This window comes from Blennius ocellaris (genome assembly GCF_963422515.1).
Source record: "Blennius ocellaris genome assembly, chromosome: 5".
NCBI lineage: Eukaryota > Metazoa > Chordata > Actinopteri > Blenniiformes > Blenniidae > Blennius > Blennius ocellaris.
The window spans coordinates 13,886,857-13,911,627 of NC_137654.1; the positions used below are offsets into that span (position 1 = coordinate 13,886,857).

General features: G+C 40.8%; 1 protein-coding gene across 1 annotated transcript; it reads right to left on the minus strand.

Annotated features, from left to right (window-relative positions):
• Nucleotides 1-223: 223 nt before the first annotated feature.
• On the minus strand, nucleotides 224-22,980 carry gabrd (gamma-aminobutyric acid type A receptor subunit delta; the record flags this gene model as incomplete). Its single annotated transcript, XM_080496697.1, has 9 exons — nucleotides 224-1,158; nucleotides 2,820-3,031; nucleotides 5,017-5,172; nucleotides 5,646-5,783; nucleotides 6,046-6,128; nucleotides 7,171-7,391; nucleotides 9,050-9,117; nucleotides 11,828-11,943; nucleotides 22,913-22,980. The coding sequence occupies 9 exons, from the start codon at nucleotides 22,978-22,980 to the stop codon at nucleotides 835-837; spliced, it is 1,386 nt and encodes a 461-aa protein (XP_080352823.1). The 3' UTR covers nucleotides 224-834.
• Nucleotides 22,981-24,771: the final 1,791 nt, after the last annotated feature.

Below are 24,771 nucleotides of genomic sequence, written 5' to 3' on the forward strand. Positions count from 1 at the left end.
ACACTGAATAACTATGGATTTAATGCTGCAGTGATCATTGAGAGAGAGACACACACACACACACACATTCCCACACTCACACACAGGTAGTGAAGGAAGTCCTTTAATGGAGAGGAAACAGGCAGAACTGGCAGAAGGAGATAAGACACTCCAGACTGTGTCCTAAAAGTGGAAATGAAGTTAAAAAAAAAAAAAAAAAAAAAAATAGGTGGAGGACCAAAGGAGAAAGAAAAAGCGAGTGGATAGCGATGGTGGTGGGGAAGAGGGTGAATGAGTTATCAGCCATGCAGAATAGCAGGACGCCTCATCTGGTTATCCTCCGGTCTGGGCGGTGTCTTTGCTTTTTCAGATAACAGGCGGCGGCTCACTGAACACTCTGGGTTCGACGGAGTTAGGCTTACTGTGCTTGTTTGTGTCCGTTCGAGGGAAGGATACAAGCGTCTGAGTCAGCGGGGGGTTTGTTCAGCGTCCTGTTTTGAGTTAGTTCTTACAGCAGGATGACGAATGGGTTCTCGGTTGTTAGTTGATCTGTATTCACTGTGTTGTGTGAACCTCCAACAGGCAACAGTCCTTTGCCTTAATACTGCTCCACTACTTGTATGTAAATGTGATTAAGTCTTCTTAACACTTTTTAAACTCATAACTAGTTCCATTAAATACCAGATTTCCATATTCGCAGGCTGTCGTACTTCGAGTCTCCTGGAGGATTCTATATTTTTTTCTATACCTCGAGGTCTGCATCAGTCTGCCAGCATTAAAGTGGCACGGCTCCAGCAGTTTCTTATATACAGCTCTGGACGGCGGCCACTCGCACAGACTCCCGCTGCCTCCTCTTCACATGGTGTACGCCACCCAGTAGATCACGTTCACCACGGCGAAGGTGAAGGGGAACACGGCCCTGGCATAGATGTCGATGGTGTCCGCGTCGATGGGCTTGCAGACGCACTTTGAACAGCACTTCTTCTCCTCCTCGCTCTCTTCCGCCTGCTTGGACCGCCTCCTCCTCGGCTCGGGCTCCTCGGGGCCGCCCTCCCCAGGGATCTCGCTGCTGGCGCGCTGCGCCCGGCCCTGCCGGTTCGAGATGACCACGCCCTGGTTCATGCCGGTGACCGACAGGGAAAACAGAACCATAGCCTGTTTTCCATTCTTTACAATAGACTGGAAAAAGAGAGAAACAAGCCGTAAGGCAGATATAATGCATTCAAATGCAAAAATGGCAGATAGCCACTTGATGCTTGAGTATTTAATGACAATCTTCTCCTATTCATAGTGAATGGCAGTGTAGAACACAAATTAAAAATACAAGAAGACCCTTGAGCAGAGATGTGTCAAAAGCCCTGACTCAGCCGGGATACCCGTACTGATAACAAACACAACCCGCACATTAATAAATCATGTTGTTTAGTTACTCTGATTGTCTGCTTTGTAGATGCTTTGCATATTATCCTGAAAATTTATCGGGATGCACTCTCTCCCATTTTTAATAATGTGTTGTGTTTTGGAATCATTTTGGTTTGTGTTGGTTCATATTAAAGTGTGGCTCATTTGAACCGTTTTACTCCCATTTGCATGCATATTTCTCATAACCGTAACGCCTGCACTCATTACAATATATACACCTTTTTCAAAAAGCAGAAGGCAGAGAAATAGAGCCCTGTGCCCATACATATACTCATCAAAGCAGCTCTGATGGTAATTTTATATGTATGTGATTTTGATACAACACATTTTATTGGTAACTCATTGAGAGCAGTTGCTGAGATTATTGTAATCTGAGATATTAGGCTTTACACTTTCCAGATGATGTTGTACACAGAATAAATATCCTAATTGTCACCATTTCATCCCTTCCATTATCACTTCATTGAGAACCTTCAGAAGCTGTAGAATCTGTTTTGTTTTTTTTAAAAACCTCTGTGGAGCCAGTGCTTGGTTTTTCCATTCTGGTGTAAAGGTTTTTGGGTTTTTTTTAAGATATGAAGGGACTGTTTGAAGAGTTGTACCTGCAGATAATTGTTCAACAATACAACTTAATTGATTATAAGTGCATAAATCAGGCACAATGGGAATTAGATATGCTTTGCTTAAGCAAGCAACAATACTATGGTGTTTATGCTATTATACATAAGAAATACAAAATTCTGGTATTGTGTTCGAATTCACCATTGTCACTTTGGAAGAAAGCATAAAGAGATGAACTGGCTATCAAGTATGGTCACTTGCCTAGTAAACAGTTAAAATGAAAACTGGATTATTGCTCTTATTACTTTATGGGCTGCCTCCTGTTAGTTGGAGCAGTTTTGATAACACTGGGCCGACTAAGTAATTGCTGGAATCATAGCATTCAGTATCATTACTGTGGATCTCAAATCCGATATGCTTGCACACTTTCTCCAACACAGCAGTGCGATATGAAATTTTAATCACCTCCCTCATAACCCTCTCGCCCCGTCATATCATCCGGCAGGCAGTTCGATGTGTATTTTTATATTCATAAGAAATTCCAACTCACAAATAGTAGCTTGTGTTATTCAGGAGATACAGCTGAGATTTGCAATGATAAAAAAAAAGAAAAGAAAAAAAAAAGCAGAAAGTATGAGGAGATTCACTATCACTCCCTGTATGGATGTCAACTATTTTCTCATAATGCTGTGCAACAAATCATTGTCTGGCTGAAGGTCAGAAGGACGTACGCTGTCAACACGAGGTTTGAAGGTCCATGTTTGAAAGGCGTGCTCATTATTCTCCAACAACCCCAAACCCCCACCGCCGCCACCCCAAAGGTCTGCTTCGGTGCACAGCAGGAATGATGTCCTCACCTCAGAACTGAGCTTGTTGGCCTTCACCTTGGCCTTCTCTTTGAGCCTGTAGTCAGCGTTGTAGTGAGCGAAGGCGTACTCAATGAGCGCCGCGAACACAAACACGTAACAGATCCAGAAATAGACGTCCAATGCCTTGATGGCCGAGGCTCGCGGCAGTGACGAGCGGGCGCTCACCATTAGCGTGGTCATGGTGAGCACCGTGGTGATACCTGTGGAGGGAACACAGGCAGCAACTATATTATATACTATATATTATTAGTGAGAAAGGAGCCTGACATTTGTGCTTCCTATTTTTTCCTGTTTGAGAAATAAACAACCAAACAACAGGAATGGCTTTTTTCATCTTTTTGTTTTTTTAAATTGGCAAGAACATCAGGAGTCAATGATGCGTCATAGTAGTCCCTCTTTTCTCATTTCCTAACCACTTTTCCTTTCCATAACCCTGTGGATGATGTCACACTGTTAAGGAAAGGTGTTAGTAGGCTTCCTAAAGGAGTTGGGGAAAGGCAATCATGCTAATATAATCTCAAATATCAAAGGGTTTGAATGTAAATCAGAGGAAAAGAGGCTATAAGGAACTAAAGTGAAATGGCTGCCAGGTGAATAAATAACCAATGCAAACTGAGGATAGGCTGCACAAAAAGTTTACTGTGTTCGTTTCACAACATCTGCATAACATTCATAGTTGGGATATGAGTTTTAGACTTTGCAGTTTTTATTTAAATGGTAACTTAACATGATCCACTCTCTTTTCAGTCATCATGAGCTTCCCTGAACGCTCGGATGAGCGGGTCCCTTTAAATGATGTCGCCGCAACTAATTGTGGGACAGCAAGATCTGGTCTCCTTTGGTAAAGGATGCATCAGTGTTTCCTAGGCTAAGCAGGCATGTGGAAACAAGTTATAGATACATAAAAAAGTATTCTGGAGAGCAGAATAACACAATGGCTTATATGATTCATTCATATAGAATTTTCAGTATCTGCTTAAGCAGGTATTTTATTTTACTATAATAAAATATAGGATTTCTTTGCCTGCCAGGATTACTGGCAAAGCCGGTTTTTAATACCGAATAGAATGCAGATTTGGTGCAACCCTAATATTCAGTGTACTGTCAAAACATTACTGAACAACAGTAATAAAGTTTACTAATACTGAAATATTGTAATCACAGCTTTAACGTCTTGCAGCTGCCACTAGGTTTAAGCTCTTTCAGATTTTCATGAGCCCTTCCTGCAGAGGCAGATTCCCGCTCTCTTTAGAGGGTTTCATTTGGATTTAACTCATTGCTGACTTCTTCAGATCATCCAGTCATCCTGTTGCGCTCTTGGGGCTGAGCTTTGGTTCTTTGTCCTGCTAAAAGACCCAAAACCTTCATCTACTTCTTCTCCCACTTGGTGACACGTTTTTTTTTCTCTAAAAATGTCAAGATAATGTTCAGATTACATCAATCTTTTGATGCATTTCAGGCTTTGAGTGCCAGAGGCAGTGAAGCAGCCTCACAGCATGACAGGACTCCACGTTTTACAGGCTGCACTTTTCTAGCAGGCACAGAATGCCCCATGAAGCTCAACCTTAGTTTAGTTCCTCAAATATTATGTCAGAGAAACTGTGGATTATCTTAAATTTGTCTAATGTTTGGAAATCTGACATTCTCTTGAAAGGTGAAATATGTGTGCGAAAGACAGGAGGGTTTAATCCTCAGTGTCTTTGTGAGGTGGATCTAGAAATATCTACACTCTGAGTAAAGTTCACTCCAGAGAAGTCAACCAATGATTCTCCTATATTGGCTTTCATAATGCATTCATCTCAGTTAGTAGTAATACCTGGCTAACAGTTTCTCAGCTATGTGGAATCTCCCCTTGCGGATAATAATTTTTGCCCTGTTTTGGACCAAAACAAAGGAAAAATCTATTCACATTTGAGCACCTTTTCTGGCTGGACCTTTGAAGCACATAGTGATTCTGAAAAGAGCTGATTTGAACTTACCGGTAATGATATCGTGATTTTCAAAGACATAACGAAAACCGTCTGAAAGGCACTTAAAACACAAAGGTTGGGAAGCTACAAGGACTTTATTAATGGAAAAGATTATATTCTTTATTCTGACAAACCATTTGCTGCTTAATTTTGGTCACTAAAATGCTACAAACAGCTTTAAAAAAAAAAAAATGTAACACAGACTTTGAACCAACCTAATGAGACACGAGCAGGGACTGCTGACTGGCTGATCCAGAAGGAAACCCAGGACATGGCAACCAAAAGTATTGAAGGCATGTACGACTGGATGATGTAGACGCCTCTGTTACGTCTCAGCTCAAAGCGAAGACTGAGTCTTGGAAATCGTCCCGCTGGAGGAGCAAAGGAAGAAAACAACCTGTTTTACTGCTTGACTGCAACAGCAAATTATCCACTATAAAGTAACCCACTGTTCTTCACAGCCACTGGTTAAAAGGGAACATCTGCTCATTTGTGCCCCTAGTGGAAAAACCTCTAAATGTGAGCCATAAAGAGGAGCCCCAAACTGCATCCTCCCAGCAGGAGCACCTGTCATCTCCTAAATCTCCTTCCTGGCTCGGTGGTATCTCTGTCTTGATCCATTCCTTCTATGCATAGAATATATCCACAGAAGTGCCTGAAGTTGTGAGAAAAATAAAAAACTTGCTTCAAAAAGAATGTGCTAAGTTTTCAGGCACAAGAGTGGAGCCAAGTTCAAAAACCTCAAATAGTACATGATGCATGAAACATTCAAGCCACTCCGATGGGGTTTTTAAAGTGCCAGAGCTCGCCCTGAAGAAAACAGCGACCCGAAAAGGAAGCTCACCTGATTTGAAGTTCATCATCTCTGTGACAAATCGGTAGTCTGTAATGGTGAACTGGGAAAGCTCGAGCTTATCCAGGCCATGGATGTGTCTCTGACTCTCCGACCAATGATACACGATGTCCTCTGAGGAGTACCCGTCTAGAATAGTTAAAAAAAGAAAAACGTGGCAGCTCAAAATGTTATCCATCGAGAGGACTGAGATGTGACATGGTTTCTTCAACACGCTGTGTTTCTATCTTCACATTGGGTGCACGAAGGAATTTGTAACAATGTGACCTTTTGTAAATGTCACTATACTTGGACAATGAAATATTTCAGCAATTTAAACCCCGAATTTATCCAGAAAGGTGGGTGTGGATGAAGAAAAGGTGGAAAACCACTGTGAGTATAGCAAACCTACAGCTTTCCAAGTCCAGCATGCATTCCTGTTCATCCATGGGATACTTGGTCAGGTCCATGTCGCACGCCACTGTCGAAGTGATTCTATGAATGAAAACAGCAAATTCAACACTTAAGGATCCATTATGCATCAATGAAGCTCCTGTGGAGAAACTTTTCATGATTCATCATTAAGAAAAATCCAGATTTGAACTTTATCTCTTTAGGCCTCCTCACTTCAGTTCCAGTCTCGACAGGATGTCTACTCTGTTATAGTCAGGTGCAGTATTATTATTATGGACAATCAAATTAGCAGCATCAGATGATGACACCCACTTTTTGTAATTTAACACCAGCATCATCCTTTCTATTATTATTTATGATAAACTTTCAAAATGATGCAATTTCTCATTTTTGATTGGGTTTTTTTTGTACATTTTCTCGTCGGGTTTGTGCATTATAGGAAAGTGCCTCTGTTTGATCAAATGTATTTAGCATAAAGTGCACTGAAGCCAGGAAAATTTATTTGTTTTTGCTGCTTAACAGCTTTACGCTATGAAGAAAGTAAATGTCCACTAATCAAATTATATAAAGTCAAAGCTTTTTCTCAATGTAATATAAGCTGTTCTTTCAAACTTTGCAATTTCCTCTTTGACGTCGGCCTCTGGGGCATTACACTGAGGACTGTGGTCAGGAGAGTCATTGCATTGGGTTGTGAGGACGACGCTCTGGAAAGTGGTGTTGTGTCACACTCATTGTAAAATGTGGCCTGGTTTTGGATAAAAGTGGCATCTTCCCTGAGGCACCAGAAACATGTCCCCCCCCCCCCCCACTTATTGTGATCAAAGTATTTCCTATCTTCGCTCTCTTTGGAGATAAAAGAAAATCTAAATTAATAGCAAAATGTGCCGCTATGCTAATTGCAAGTTGCTAAATCTGTCAGTGTACTTTCCTGTTGAAGACTGAACGCTTCCAGAAACTACGCAATGGAGAGCAGTACGACAGAAAAGGAACTGTAAAGTTTGTGCACAGCGAAATGAAAACGACTTGGAAAAAGGCTGAAAATCTCAGCTCAAGCGAGTGGGAACGGCAGAGTTGGTGGGCCGTCCTCTGAGAGGAGAGAGGACAATAATCTGTTTGTTTCTACCTGCTGCTGTATAGGATGACTCCGTTGGGCTGCAGGCGGATCAGCTTGTTCTCCACGGTCACGTCATGAAACCAGGCAGATTTGGCGTTCACAATGAAGGTGTCAGGCAGCCACAGCTTGTCCACAAAGCGACTGTCCAGTCCCAAAGTCTTGTTGGTGTGGTTGTAGGACAGGCGGTCATCGTGCCAGCTCTGCCGCAGGAATATGGTCATGGTGTATTCCTGTCAGGAACAGCACAACAAGCAAATGGAGCTTTGAAGAAAATATACTGAAGTACCGTGCTAAAATCGGTTTTCGAGAAGGAATAATTAAGAGCAAAGGAAGTGGAGGAAAATCAAACTAGTACTAGTTTGATACAAGAAAGACTGAATCGGGCCAAATGAATGTGAGTCCTGTTAACTCAGATTTACATTTTTCTTTTAAGTTGTATCATGAGAAGGTTGAGCATGCATATATTTGAAGCTTGGCACACAGTGTCAGATGATGTTAACCATTGTTTTCGGAGAAATAGATTTCAAGTGAAGTCGAAGTGGAAATCTGCCACAAATGTAATAGACACCATTTGTTTTAGCTATCAACAGGCGGTCAAATAATGCATAAGACCGTCTTCAGAGTAGATTAAGAGAAATGTCTAAAATCTAACAAAAGAGATAAAACTCTGCATTCAATTCCACATCTTTTTATGGGGGTTTTTTTCATTGCTTAACTGTGTTATCCACATTCATACCGTGAATCACCAGGTTGACAGAAAACCAAAAGACAGAGTACCAAAATAAAAAAATTAAGAAAGAAATTATTGCACTCATGTTACAATTCCAAATGTTACCTCTCATTAAAAGACTCACTGGAGTTTGACACTGTGAGAAAAATGCTTTTAAGTAAGTCTGGATTAGCCAAATCATCTACATCAAACACATTCCTCTTTTGATGGAAATAATCCTTGAGCTGTTGTCGTAAAAACTGTTGAATCTCGTTATTAGACGTCAGTTTTCTTGATCCCATAGATATGAAGAGCTAAAGCACAGCTGCACCTACTGGAGCCACAAAGCAAGATTTTATGGTGTGTTATGCAGGCTTTAGTAATTATATCAAAAGTAATGCTGACAGGAAATGAAACATAAAAAGGTAGAAAGTTTGCAACTGGAGGAGAGTCTCCATAATTCTCCATTAAATCCAACTGAAGTCTGAACACAGCATGGAAATAAAAGATATGTAAACAGACCAAACACAGGAAACTGGAGTATTACTCAGGAAATCAGCAGGCCAGTAAGACTTCTTCATCAATCTTTTGGACAAACATCACAAAAGAGTTTAAGCAAATAGTTTTTTTTCTCTTTTTTTTTCCAACTTTGTTCCTGACCAAAGCATCTGTGTGGATAAAGAGTTAGATCACATACGTAATGTATGCAGTTATTAAACCCAATATGACAATGTTTTTACTTACTTAATAGCTTATTAAGGGATTGGAAAGGTGCTCTAATATCATGTATCTATGAAACAGATGAGGATCTAACTACGTAGATATAATGTTGTGTTGTAATTTATTTTGTTGGTGCCTTTACACAGGTGAAGCTAATATCTGCATGTTTTGTTGAGGTTTTCTTGACAAATAGGAACTTTCTTGGAATGGCATCAGAGTTACATACATAAAATGAATCGTCCCGCTCAGTTTGATTTAAAATCCATAAAAACTATCAAATTATCCAACAACTCAGCCAGTGTGTCACACATGTTCACACTGAATACTTCCAAACCTTCAAGTGGGATAAATCAGGATTATGCAAATGCAAATCTTTGATCTTTGCTGCACTGGTGAAGTTGAGTGATGATGGAGAATCTCAATGTGGGAAGAAGGAGAGAGAGTGGCTGTGTACTTTACCATGTTGGCTTCGGAGATGTGGTCAATGCTGGCCACTTCAATAGCCATGGCCACATTCACAGGTGGACCTGCAGAGGAAGAAGTGAGAAAACAAGGCAAACCTGCACCTTCCCCACCTAGAAGAGTACACCTTCTCTCTGCCTATTGTGAGTCCATAGGTCCCTCCTGTGGTCAATCCATCACCCATCTGTCTCTGCCCCCCCCCCACTCCCATCCATCCCCCCACGTCTCAAACGCCCCTACAGTGCATGGAGATTAGGCATTATCCAGTTTAACCATGCTAAGTGGCACATCACACTGTGGGCATTCCTAAACAGTGCTGGGGCTTTCATGGACTCGCACAGAGAGAGCTTCTGCCAACACATATACACACACATACACACACATACACACCGTGGCGTTTTCACTCAACAGTTTGCCATATGATTAGCATGAAGTCGGTCTCGGATGCTCGAGGGCAGAAACTGCAGGGGAGCTCACCGATGGTGAACAGAGTGGCTATTTATACTGAACATTAAGGAATCATGTATCACTATTTCCCATCATTCAACACCTCTCCATGACCATTCCTGCATGTCAGAGTGTAAGTTGACATATAGTGTAAGTTGATTTACCATGCTGTGTTTATTATGAGAAATTAGGCGATTCCTATAAAGTTATTTAAATGATGCCATTAAAGAGATACGTGCACAGATGAATAACTAAAATGAGTGCACACTTGCAGTACTGATGACATATCATTTAGAAAAGAAAAAGGCATCCCAAAGTTTAGACTGCATATCTTTTAATGTATAAATGGCAACCTTACAGTTCTAACAATTTGTTCAATGCCATTGGTGGCAACATTAATGAATCAAACTGCAATTTTCTGGTTGCTTCACTGCCTCGAATTGTGTTTCGTCACATTCTGATGAAATGTGTGGCGTTGCAGGCTCATCTCTTCCAATAGTCTTGTAACGCCTGTGTGAGATGGCTCGTGTTCCAGAAACCACTAAACAAATATGTCAATAAAGTAGCATGGTATGTGTTTAGTCCCACATAAATGCGGTGACACTGTGTATTTATTTTTGTCCTATATGGAAATAGCAGTGGCACTCACTGACATGTTTAGTTGGAGAGAGGATGGTGGAAATGCTGTAGTATTATGTTTCAGGAAACAACAAAGGCAAAAAAAGTCCACTGCAGCAGCTCTTACTTGTGAAATGATGCACTGTCGGTGTTTAATGACACTTCACACTTTAGACCCGAGCCTCTTATGAATAAATGCAATGAAATAATGTAATGGAAAGTGTTCTAAAACACACACGCACACACACATACATACAATATGAGAGCCACAGTTTCCTTTGTCGCATGGATGACAACAACAAAAATAACTCATGTGTCCGTGTGTGTGTGTGTGTGTGTGTGTGTGTGTGTGTGTGTGTGTGTGTGTGTGTGTGTGTGTGTGTGTGTGTGTGTGTGTGTGTGTGTGTGTGTGTGTGTGTGTGTATACATACTGTATATAGTTTCAGATTAAGAAAAATCAAGAGAAGGAATCAACTTGGCTTTTTTCAATGTTCACAGCAAGAAAATTTGTGACAACATCCACAAATTTCGAATTTTAAAAAAGCAACCCCCTCCCACATAGTCCTGGGCAATACTATAATGTTGTAATTTACGTTGTGACAGAAAGAAATATGAGTAATTCAATTAAGTCATTATGTCTGAAACATTCATTATTACACAGAAAAAATTTGAATATATTCACAAAATACCAATTATCTGTCTCATATGAATGCAAAATCCATCCATAAATACTCCAGTGTTATTTTCATATTGCCCAGCCTATTTTCCAAAGCCAAATTCCTGCTTTGCACCATGTTTTTGTACACATGCATCACTTTCCTCGGGCGAGATCTTTTAAATAGCTAAATTTGTGGATGTTGCAAGCCACAAAACATTCAAACTTTCAGATCTTCTTTTGAAGTTTCACATCACACCAAGGACACAAATACATCTCATGAGCAATGGGATTGTGCTGAATGATGGAAATTACCACAAATAATACACACGATTCCCCAATGGTCACAACAGCCCTTTGTTTTAGCGTTTCTTTTCAGCCCATTGTAATGTCACATCTGTAGGAGTGCAGTGACCATGATGCTGCGTCACGATGGCTTGTGAAGGCGTGTGTTGCACAGGACACTGGCCGTGCGTGTGCGTGTGCGTTGATAGCAGCGTTCCAGCCCCACATTTTCACCTCTGCTCAGCTGAGTTAAGCTGTGAGATTGAGCAATCTATCGCTGTGGTCATTGGATGTTTCACATTTTGCAGCCATTCTTAGCAAAGTCTCCGGAGCGGTGCACATTGTTTTTGTCACTCTGTTACTTTAGTTTGTCCTTGGAAGACATCATCCTTTGTAATCCCTTTCAGCAAAGCTACTCTTTACCTTTGTGTGTGTGTGTGTGTGTGTGTGTGTGTGTGTGTGTGTGTGTGTGTGTGTGTGTGTGTGTGTGTGTGTGTGTGTGTGCGTGCTTATCCTTTGTGAACAATTCACCTTATTGACAAGTCAAAGCAGGTATTTGCATGATGTAAACACAGCTTTGTTCTAATGCAGCACGAGAAAAGAGTGCAAAGATGAAAAGACACCACTTAGGATAATGGAATCAAGAAAATGAAATGCAAACATCCACATTTCCACGTTTTGGGACTCGGGTTGGGTTATGCTAAGCATGGCTGTATATGTGAGGGGGTGAAATGCAATCCAATGCCACAAGCAGTAGATCTCTTACTCACCTCCTATCCCAGGGCGAAAATTTCTGGCATAGCCCTTCATTAAATCATCCAGATTAGGTAACCAGGATATTTCAATGTCTGTACCTACATAGTCCCCAATGTCACTCAGCATGGCCCTAAAGGAGACAAACAGCAGACAGAGCAGCTTTCAACATGAGTTCACAAGAACGACCTGGCACAACTTCTGGTTTAGTCCGGGACACACGCATGGAAACATATCAGGCGGCACAATATTAGCTGTTGAAGAGAAAAAGAATTAGAGGGAGCTGCAACCACATTGACATGGGATTTCTCCTCTTGACTCGTGCATGTCCTCTCCTCATATCATCACTCATAAATGTAGGTTTTAAGAAGGTTTTTTTTTTTTTTGTCCATTTGGGGGCAGCAGAGTACTCACATAGTCATTTACAGTAAAGAGCTGCATGCTTTCATAACACTAAGTTCTAATTAGCTCATCATGACTGGATAAAGTTGTTTATACTTACCTGATAGACAATAGTAAAACCTTCTGTCAGAGGAAAGATTCACATGTTAGCCAGAGAAATGACACTACACCTACAAAGACTTCACCAGATTCGCTTGAAAGATAATACAAGTCTTTATATCATGTCATTATATGTGAAATGTAATGAAATTACAGGTGCTTCTCCCTTCTGGATCAATAGAGTGTGCGAAAGTACACATAAAGTAGATAGTTCATGTAATATAAAAGCACTCGTATTCTGTTAACCAAAGACAATTTTTACTTTTAATTCAGTTCCTGACTTTGTGAATATCAAAAAATTATGTTAATTTAGTAAAGAAACAGTCATTCAGAGTCTCGTAAAGTTGAAAAAGATGGAGGTTTAGTTATTGCCACAATATAATTTAACTGCAGTTGTTTTTCTGTCAGTAACATACATAACCTACTGTATGTTCAACCTTCACTCTTATTGTGTGTGTGGCAGTTGGCACAGTGGATTTATAGTTCTTCATGACAAAATCAAAAGAATCTGACTGTTATGCCAAGAAATGACGACCAAAGGCCAGAGAAACATTAATAAAATGTCCAGTCTGAATAGCCAAGCAAGGTGCTGAAAAGAAATAATATACTTCAAAATGCTAAGGACTTTGTATGCTCATTGCCATCCCCTATGACGAGGGTGTGTTGAGGTAAACAAGGCAAGTTTCCACAATAGTTTTAGTTCTATCATCTCTGTTTTGTCATTTGTCCACTTATTTTATTGCTACTAAATAATTAATCGTAAGTCTCCACTTGCACCATCACTGTTATTTTTGTCTGTCTTGTATTGGTATTGTTCATGTCACTACAGCATTAAAGAGACACCAGTGAGAATCTATTAATCTATCAGTTTGAGGAGAAACTATATATAAATATATGCAGATGTAGAAAGATACTGTATGTATATAGCTTTAATATAGATATACAGAACACAGACGAAAACAAGCATTGTTTATATACAAGCGGTTATGGTAGCTTTATTCTCATTAAATTGATTGTGAGATTGTTTGTCCACAGTGATATTCTGGTAAAAATGAATTTACCATGATCGATATCAACACATGCAACGCATATGATTAATGTTTTCTATCATTTGAAATCCTCTCTATTAAAATTAATATGACAATGATGCTCTCACAGCAAGTAAAAAAATATGATGTCACAAAAATACGTGGTTTTTCTTTGTTTTTTTGTTGTTGTTGTTTTCATTAAACTGATGAAATCTGAGCTGATTTAAAAAAAAAAAAACTAATAATTTTGTCATTGGCTACATCCTTCCTGAAAGCTGCAGTTGTATTATGTATTCAGAAGCCACATTGATTAAAGTCTAGCTGGCATATTTTTCTTCAGTGGTGTGTCTCACAGTGTGCGCTTGTCCACAAGGAGGCTGACAGCAGATACAAATCTTCCCCAGCTTCAGAATCCAGGCTGAACAACATGCTGCGCCTCGCTCCGTCAACCTCAAAAACCTAGTTCTCATTGGACCGCAGACCCTCAATTAACAGAATTGTCATCACTTTTCTACATTGTTGTTTATTTGACTGAGTGATTATTGATGAAGGCTGCACGGTGATGTCATGGCGAGCGGCCTTGCCTTGGAATAGCCCTGCTTTTTTAGCAGTTCTGTGTGGATGTTGGCCCCACGTTGTCTCTCCTCTGGTTTCCTCCTACACTCCAAAAACACAAGGTGAGCTGGCAACTCTAAATTGCATATACAAGCAAATTAAGATAGTCGTTGCGGTTCAAACGGACCTCACTGAAGCCAACTGAAGTGTCCTGAGTTCTCCTCAGATTCAACAAGAGCAGCTCAGCTCATAAACCACCAGGTGGCAGTTTTGTATTCTAAAACACAGATCCTGCACAGAGGCACACACACAATGGGTATTTTCACTGTGTTCGCTCTGCAAACAGGCCCAGCTTCACCGGCAGCTATTTTCAGCAGCCGAATCAACATTTTGAAACATTTTGAGACTCGAAAGAGCCGACTGGTGTGCAGTGAATAAAGTGAACAAGACTAAAGGTTTATTCTGACATTCAAAGGCACACAAGGCTGCTGGTGCCACTGACAGGGAAATTGACCACATGGGGGGAGGCGTTGATCGAAGGTCTTCCCTTTGACCAATGATGAGAAGCCATTTGGTGACCTTTCAAATAAAGCTGACATTTCAGTGCAAGTCGGCTTGCGAGAGAGCCGAACACTGCGCCACACAACAACACGGGAAGCTGACCGTCTCTACTAAACCACAACCAAAAAGTCACAACATTTCTGCCCTGTCATTAACATTTTCCTCATATTAACGCGGCAGGAGTATTTTTATCCTGGCAATCACTGTCATGTCTGGGGAGAAAAAAAAGAAAATGGGAGCAGAGAGTAGATTCATTAATCACTATGTGACTCCTGAATTTCTCCACTAATTGGCACTTTCTAAATCTGGACGTCGAGATTTTCCTTCATGGAATTCGTTACCATGAAGGTCAAACGGGCCTCGTCGCATGGCGGGATCGGACAGCGTGTGGCAGTGTCCGGGCGCCAGTGACAAATTCCACAATATAACACTATTTAATGTAATTTAATATCAATTTCACCACTTTTGTCAGTCCTCAGACAGTGACCACTGGACATCCCCGGCTCCGTCTTCATTCATCCGACACACACTGATGATTGTTTGCCGACTGAATTATGTACAAGTGTATTGGACTCGCAGGTGATATAATGTCACAAGTCATTGCTTTCATTAGTTGCTATACACCGACGATCTGACTTTTCCTGCCTGCGAGATCATTTGAGAAAAATTAGTTCCTTTCTTCTCAAAGAAGAAGAAGCTCCCTCGCTGTATTCTGTTAAAAGACATGCACAGGTTTCGAAAATTTGATTGCTTTCTGGGGAGACTCAACAGTCAGGGAGCGAACAGTCTAACGCTTGCTCCACTTTGCTTCGATATTTCACTTTCATTAAACGCCTCTCTCGGGGCCCGGATCTGCCGTCTGTCGACGAGCTAACATTAAACAGATGGGGAGAGGGAAGACGGAGAGAGGAAGCCTCGCACCAAATGATGGCGTCTCTGTTTTTGTGAACCCAACATGCAGCAGCTCACACCAACAAGTCTAATTAGTTTTACATACTGACACCGCCAGTTACCTGAGCTCCAGATGAGTGCCAGTCCCCTGATCCGCACTGCTTTCTCCACACGCATCAAAATCAAGTTGAATACATCAGAATGAAATATGAAGATATATTTCAATTGACAAACAGCTCCTTCATATTTATGAGTATATTTCTGTGTGCACACCGACTGGATAATGTTCCACATATTATACGGGTAAATATGGCGTTGAAGAAGTAAAAAAAGTTCTCAACTTTGTATCGCAAACACATAAGAGAGAACTATATTTTTAACGGGTCATCCTCTGGTTTTGTTTTAATATTTTACTGAATTTATCAGTCAACAGAGTATTTTTTCATGTGGACTGATGGAGATTTAAAATAACCTTTCAAAAATAGATATATTGTTTAGACATGATTTTTACCAAGAACATAAGCAGTAACGTGATTGAGCCTACTCAAGTAAATCAAAACGATCCATTTTTAGACTTGTGTAGCTGAGCGCTGTTAAAATTAAAAACATAAAAGCAAATATTGTAGAATCAGTGACAGACTGACAGCATTTCTTACTTTTCATAAAGTGCATATATTCCTGTAATTATGAGAATTATTCATGCTTTTAATGGTCGCCTTTTACATATAGCACTTTGTGATTTTACTTGTGATTTATATATATATATATATATATATATGATGTTTGTGCACACGGAAATGTTGCAGTTGTCACGTTCAGCCACTAGTGGGTGTTTGTCATTGTAATAAAACCACACACACACATGCACAGAGACAAATACAGTATAAACATTAACGATGGCGAGTCCATGGACATTTGTATGGACAGATGATGACGTTGGATTGCTGTTAATGTGCCTCTCAGGAATGAACGGGGAGTCATGACACTCTGGAGGCCGCCATTGTTATTATTGTCCATCGACTTGCCCATGAGCAGAAGAACTACTTATTACAGCCGTGGTGTGCATGCGCAGTAGCAGTGTTTTCAAAAAGTTCCGTTTTCCCCATTGACACAGACACAAAGTTGGAGCTTTTTTGAAAAGTTACACCTTGGGAGTCGTTTTCTAAAAATGGCTTTTTCAGGGGCTCTGGCCACCGTTGTTTAAACGGACACAACGAAAGTTTTCTGTTTTTATTTGAAAATGTTACCGTGTAAATGGGGCCTAAGACTCAAATGCACTGTTTAAAGCTGAGAGCTAACTTGTGGCCATTATAAACATGACAGCGGCAATGTGAGGGGGTCAGAGAAGGAGACGATCACTTCAGGGTTGCAGATCTGCTGAAGGATTGTATTCAGGTCAGCATCATGAAATAATATAAGTTCAAACACAGATTTTTCAAGTGACATGCATAAACTAAGATACCTTTTTTTGTTATTGGAGCTAATATTATATTTTCTGGAACATAACCAGGCAGTTTGGTGGATAAATCTAACCAGATCACATACCAGCTGTGTAGCAACTTCAATGACGTGCTTATTAGTGTCACCTTGGCAACAAGTAATACATTCCTCATTTATTAGTTTGTCTTTCTTGCAAGATGCAGACTTTCCTGTGCTGTGGCTGAGTTGCTGTGGAGCACATCATTTTCCAATCCTGATAAAGGTGGTCGTTGGATTCCTTTTCTCTGAATGTCAGTGTTTTTAGGCGAAACAGTGAGCGGTGGTCAGGCAGCTTGTATGGCAGTGACCGTTATTGTAGAGCGTGACTGATCATGTCAAGCCCACCACTGAGAGCAGCAACATTTATCTTTGTGCTGAAAACTACGTCAGACAAAAAAAATCACATTTGACTAATCTGAGACTAAATGTTATTTTTCCGATTTTAAGCATGTGATTGACCAGTAAATGAAGCACTGCAATCAAAACAAAGTGTTTAAGTGTAACCGAGTATAAAGGCTTTATTTACATGCATTTCTCACAACTGGTCAAAATGATGAGGAGGAAAAATCTCCCTGCAAATATTTGGAGTGACTAATTTCCAGAGTTCAAGTTGAACTGCTTCTGGTACCCGACACCTTCCAGAGAGTGGAGGCTTGCCATCCTCCTCGCACAACACTACAGATCCAAATCCACTGTATTGACATGGAGGCCTTAAGATTTGTTCTTGTAGGACAAATTCAAATCATTTCCATCTCACAGCATTTGATACGTTTTCCTTTCCTGAGGGAGATGATGCGTACTGCGAAGGATTTGACTGCCTGGTGTCATATTGCTGTGGATATTCAGTGTTGACTTGGTAACATTACATCATTTTGGTGAAGATATGGGGTTTTTGAAGCATTTCACAACATAGGATGAAGTTAAATAATGCCAAAGGACCTGTCTAATTAGTGGTTCATCACTTTCATATATCATCAGAACACAAAAAACAAAGAAATGAGCAATCTGAAGATTTTTTCTGAATAGTTTTCAACCTTCTTCTGTTAAATAATATACAGTATATACAATATATACATTAGACACTAATGAATAAAACGTAAAAAGTATTAGAATTAATCAGGAAGTCATTACAGGGAATGAGGTTGTTAATAATGTTGAAATGTTGAGTATGCAGCGGGAATATAATTACCCTTCATTCAGCGCTGATTGCAGCAGATAAGTCAACAGTCAGGATGTTATCTGCTCATAAAGGCATGAGTGGAGACATAAATCATAGCTCTGACCAGCAGATTAAACAGAATTCTAGCACAGACAGACTCATTTCTGGATAATGGGGTGAATCCGGATTTGACCCTTTGAGTAGATCCTCATATAATAGATCAGTCTGCTTTCTCGCAGTTGACTGGAGGAAACAGGAAAAGGTTAATGCCTCATGAATGCAGGCACAAATAGTCACTTCTTATAGGCCAGGGAAGAAGAAGAGACTGTGTGACAAATCAACTCGTGGAAAAATAGAGATTAAATCCGTGTGGGGAATGGAATTGAAGAGTGAAGAGAATTGAAGACTGTGTGATGCACATGAAACTCGGCAAAAAGGAAACTGACTGGACAGGAGCATGGCTGCATGATGAACAGGGCAATAAAAATTACCCTGAAGCGTATGTGAGTTAAATTTGAGGCTCCCAAGATCGGCCAGCACCCAGAGGGGCCAATTGAAGTAAAGTTCAATTCTGTTAACATGGAGATGTTTGCTGGATACTGGCTGGGATTTGAGCTGCTAAAGTTTAATAATCGTATCTTTTAAAAACATAAAAATAAACATCAGAGACATGTAAAAAAAAAAAAAACAATGTTTCTTTCTCTTTGACAAGAGACAAAGGCTCACAGATAAAATAACCGTTTATCAGTATGCAACGACGCCTCTCTGCGTGGCGTCACGCTCGTCCTCAAACCTGCGCTCAGGTGACACAGTTCTCCCTGACTAATCTGCGTGAGAGGCTGACTCAGCGGATAAATCACTCCCATCATCCAGAGAGCACATTTCCCCAATAACGCAGTGATTTGATCATGTCACTCGGGCTCCATGAACCAGCTCCAAAGGCTGAGTCTGCGCTGGCTGCAGGGCGAGGTGATTCAGGAACTCATCAGTGCCTCCGCTAAAAGCCTCCTACTCTATTTGAGGTGACACATGCAGTGCAAAGAGGGAGAACTACCAGTTCAGGCCAACATTTATCAGATAGGTATGCTGACAAGGTTTCTATTTTTAACTGCTGAATACTTGCGTGTCACACAGAAGGTGATAACTGTAGTTGGAGTTGAGGATTAAACAAAAATTTCATTAACTTCATCTCTTTTTCAAATTTTAATAATTTTTTTTTTAGCCCATCAGTAAATATCCTTGCTATGATAGTCAGTGTTACTAAGATAAGACACTTTATTAATCCCTGAGAGTATAAACTGAAATGTCACCACAGCACATGACAAATATTAATAGAACAAGATAAAGAATGACATTAATAAAAACAATTTTACGTGCACTCCCTTCTCATTGAATTTGAGTTTTATACGTCTCCATTGGTGGGTTCAGTCCTGACGTTGAATGTGGAGGATTCATCTGAAAATCCGGGTTGTGGGAGGAAGTTGAAAGGATATTGCAAATATTCCTTTGGCCTGAACACAAATCCCGCAGTGTCTGATAAAGATACTGCTAATTTGTAAAGCTCCTCAAACACACTAAGGCCCTGTTTACATGGCAACGGATTCAAGTAAACCTTTGTTGTTTTTAGTGTCTGTTTACATGACAACGATGCTTCGAGCCACTGAAAACTCGACTTCTTGAAAATGTCTCCCATGGTGAAACATTTGGAAAATGCTGCTACTATACGTGCTCACCACGGCCATAGTAAATAGTTCTTCTGCACATGTGTGAGTATGGGGACAAAAATGGCGCCCTCTTGAGTGTCATGACTCTCAGTCCATATTCTAATGGGACTTGGTAGTTTTATAGTTGAGGCACCTTGAATAGCAATCCAGCTTCTTTGTATGTCCGTGTTACTCGCCATCACTAATGTTTATATCGTATTGCTCTCTGCATTCATGTGTGGTTTTATTTAAAAACAAAAACAAAAAAAACAGCACCCACTCGTGGCCCCACATGGGAACTACACAGTTTGCAGCATTTCTGCCATTTCTATGTAAACGGACATCATTTTCAAAACATTGCCGTGTAAATGCAAAACTTTTCAAAAACGACGACAGAAAAATGATGCGCTTTCCCTTGAAATGTTGCGTAAACGTTGCTTCACATCAATCAGCGGGCTCAATCTCCATTTTTATGAGGAGACATCAGTCAAATGTTTAATACTCATTCTTTAAAAGGAAGCTCTAGATTAAAATTTTTAGATTTAAATCTACTGAGACAGAATAAAAACTATGCATGCAAACATGTAGGACATTGATATTTCAGCTGTCGTGGCAAATTTTGAGGCCACGGTGCAGTTTTTCTTAATTTCCAGAGTTCATTTATGCAACTCATCCAGCTAACTGTTTACAAATGTAACTGAATTTTCCTTAAATGTTTTGTTTTTTTAAGGTTTCTTGGAATTGATGGAGCGATTCCACAAGCTTGTCCGTCAGCTGCTTTCATGAAACATCAAGATACCATGAAGGAAAACAGATTTCCAATGGACTGGCTACCCACAGCTTCAGTCGGGGACCAAGACAGACTTATTAGTGCGTAACAGCTACACTGAGGCTCTGTAATTCTCCGTCAATAGAAAAATAAGCATGACTATATCCACTGATCAATTTGAGCAAATCACCAGAGTGACACTTTTGTTGTCTCGCTTATCAAACAAGTAAAAATCGGACTATAACAGCATTTGATTGATAACATGGTTACACTTTCTACCTGATCAGCTCAAGCCCCCCCCCCCCCCCCCCCACAGCCATTGGATAAAGTGGTGAAGAATAACAAAAACAACCATTTGTTTGTCTTTGGGGATTGTAGTTCTATTGAGTTCTTCACGGGATCAACCAACGTAGTTAATAGAAGGTAAAATTCTAGTTCCTGCTGACTCCCTTTGTTTTTCCACTTCGAACCACATTTTTCTTTTAACACTTTCTTTCTTGTCATCTCATTGTGTTTAGCAGACCTGACATTCAACATCTCATACATGATGCTTATTTTGTGGCACAGTGGGCAAACATGATGGAAGGGGAAAATCTGTTTGTCTGAAATGTTGCAGGGTAGATTTACTGCCTGGCGCTTTTATTGGCTGAATACCAAGTTTGACTGAAATAACTGAATACTGTGACCTCCAGTCTCTGTCACTGGAACAAAACAAGACGTGTCAATGGTAAGTGCGATGTTTTTAGCTACTAATCCCTCTGTGCATTTAGTCATTTGAATAGCTGGGTCATTTTCATTTCCATGCAGTATGTCCAAAGACAATTATATCTGCAGTTTACTGATATAAAATTGATCACATCATTTACAACAGTCACTGTATCGTAGCAATTCAAAATCAGATCAAAAATATTAAGGGCGTCTCAAGACATCTGCTCACAACACTGGGTGTTTTCGCTACACTCTAATGAAGGCTAAACCTTGTGTCTATTCTTTACAAAGCATTTCTGAGCCCAGTTCTTTTTGCTTTGCAGATATTACACCATCAAGTCGCTGCAGATTGTGTTCAGTGAAGTGAAGGGTAAGTGACTCTTCAGCTGCAAAGAAGAGCTGTGAAATTTACGCAACACCAAAAGGTGGCGAGGCACAACTGAGCGAAGCAACTTTTTGTGAAATGGATAAACGGGGAGCTAAAAACAGAGTCGGAGTAATTTTGCTCAGAGGAGGGGAGCGAGGAAGGGAAAGCAGCTTGCAACTTGAAGCAAAGCGAAGGCAGAACAGAACCGAGAGAGAGAGAGAGAGAGAGAGCTGACACATAATGAGGTGCAAGAAAAAGCCTACACTCTGCATTGTACTGAGAACACAATAATAACAGCAGTGGCTGGAGGCAGAGAAATCAAATTACAGTAGATATTACTCCCTCTACTGGTGAACAGCCAAGAGGGACAATGAAAGTCATTTGCCCAAAATTCACCCAGAGCTTAAGTGGCTTTGCCCTTTGCCCCTTCGTAGTGGGAGGACTTTCCAGGATGTGGGCTCGTGACTGTGTTCTGATTATCCTCTGAATCGGATGCTGGTAAAAGCTTATGGACACGAGCATGAGGGGATTGCAACAGTGCTGGCAAAGGCCTCCCTTGAAAATTGAAAGTTCAAGGCATTTAATCTCACCGCCTTGTATTGACGCACCTGTCCTGTCCTGGTTTTCCAGGGAATCTGTGACAGAGCTTTGTATTGTAGTGGATTGAGGACTGTCGTAAATCACAATGTCTTTTCACACTTGGTCCTCGCATAAGTAAAGAATCTGAATTCAGGCACCATAGGGAGAAATTGCTGAGCTTCTTCAATATCCAATAGAATTTGAAGACCTCCACATATACCATCAGGACCTATCCTCACATCCTCACCCTTTCTTTAAACTCCCGATCTACTTTCTGCACAGTGTAAATATCTATTATGTCCACATTAGGCCACCTTCTGATCCACATACCTGTACCATCTGATTTTGTTGACCCCCATCAAACAGGCCTGTGGGGTTGGGGGGGGGCATTATCTGTCACACAGAAAGGTACATCTCATCCTACCTTGTTATCAATTCCATTTTCAAAAGAGTCACCTCTTACTATGCATATGCATTAGATATGCAAATGTAGCATCACTGGTGGTCTTGTGTCACAGGGAGAGCAGGTAAAGAGAGCACACGTGAGGCTGATGGTGTGTGGAGGAGTGTTAGATCGATTATATGTAACCTTGACTATGCATTAATATTATGGAATAAAGTCGTGGGAGGTAAGGAAATGAGAGGGTGGATCGAAATAAGAATACATTTCCAACCCTTCTGGCGGTCGTTTGTCACAATTCTGGAGGATCTAAACTGATATTGTGAATTTTTAGGGGGCGCTCTTGACAACACGCGGAAAAGACACCTGCCAGGAGTAAAAAAAGAAAAGAAAAAACCTCACCTGGTAAAAATATCCCCTCCGACGAAGAGCAGAGCGGCGCTCGACAGCAGGAAAGTTGAGATCTCCATTCCACACGACGCAACGCTGCGCACGACGATTCAAAAGGGAAAATAACGATAGAAAAGTTTCCTGCTTTTCAAATCGATGACAAAACCCACTGAGGTTTTTTTTTGTTTGTTTTTTATTTGATTATTATTATTATTATTATTATTATTTCAGTGCGCTCTCCTCCGACGGTTTGGAGCGCAAAGTAAAGTGCGGCGCTGATGCTGCTGAAGGTGACGGCGACGATGACCCCATGGCGAGAACCCCGAATTCATCCCCGCGTCCGGGAGCGCACGAAGAGCGCAGAGCGCACCTGGAAACTCCCCGTCCGACCGCAACAACCAGCAACAACCCGCACATCCACCGCCGCCTGAGCCCGTCATCCAGCAAACAGAGAGAGAGAGAGAGAGAGAGAGAGCGAGAGCGAATGAGAGAGAGAGAGAGAGAGAGACGCACTAATCTGTCTATCCCTCCGTTGCTTGGCCTCTACACGTCAGATCCAATCTGGCCGCGGGGGGGGGGGGGTGTCACGAGCACAGGACTTCAATATATTACATAATGTTTGACACGTCTCAGTGATTTAATTAGTATTTCAAAGTTACATTTCTATATTGTGAAAACAGCAGATGCGGACCCAAAGAGTTTTTAAGAGGGGCTACAGGGGGTGCCATGTTAGGTGCCCCCCCCCCCCCCCCCCCCCCCCAAAAAAAAAGTAAATATGCATATGGCCTATAGCGACTACAAATTGGTAGGAAGAAGTAAACCTATTTAATCCCACTTCCCCAATATTGCATTGAAATGTGTAAATACTGTAAATATCGACGTTGAATACATTCAGCATCTCTATAGATTTCTTTATTTGTGTACACGATCAAGCAGCATAGAAGGTGGATGGATGGTAAATCATTTTGAATTGCTTACATTGTTCCCTTCAGCATCTGCAGTCAGAGAGTTGAAGTATTTAGCATTGTTAACGATCACACGGTTTAAGATTTGCTTCTGTATTTGTCCTCAAAGTGAAATCAAGCATGTAATAAGCCTTGTCGGAAACATCCATTTCAAATTGCTCTCACGTTTGAGCTTTATTCCCTTTATATATCATGCACAGGTGACAGCTGTACATAATGATTGACAAAGTAAAAACCAGTCAAATTCGACGGAGTCCTCAGATTTACAACACTTGACTTGAGGAAGAAGTAAACTTGGTCGCGAAGCAATGAAGAAATTTGCATATGCTGTTATTTTTCAGTGGAGAGCAAAGTAACACCTTGAAGGGAGTCTTAGTCGGTTACCTGGACAGTCTATAAAGGAAAATGTTAGAACACTTTCAATAAATTATCAATAAAAGTGAAGTTTTCATGCTCGACACTGGACCATTGAACAATACCTGATGAATTATATTATGTAGTCGAAGATCATGAATAAAATCCAGTAAGATGCAACCCACTCCAAAGCATTCACATATCAACCTCCATCCAAGGAGGTTTGATATCGTAAAATCACTGACAGCAAATTGTAATTGAAGAATATATGTGTGAGCCAGGGCCAACACATACATCTCGTATGGCTGGGGACCTTCATCATCTATCCATTGACACTGCTCTGTCTTTTGTGTGGCCTATATCTCGCCATTATAAGACGAAGAATGGCAGACCATAAAGAAAATATACCAATAAATCAAAGTAGCAGCGGCTGCATGGAGCCAGTGGTGATGCTCGTGGGACAACATCACATCACTGGCTGGATATAATTGAGTCCCACAGGTGGAACATTTACTCAGCTTCGTCGTATAAAAAAATGCTGCACATGCACGT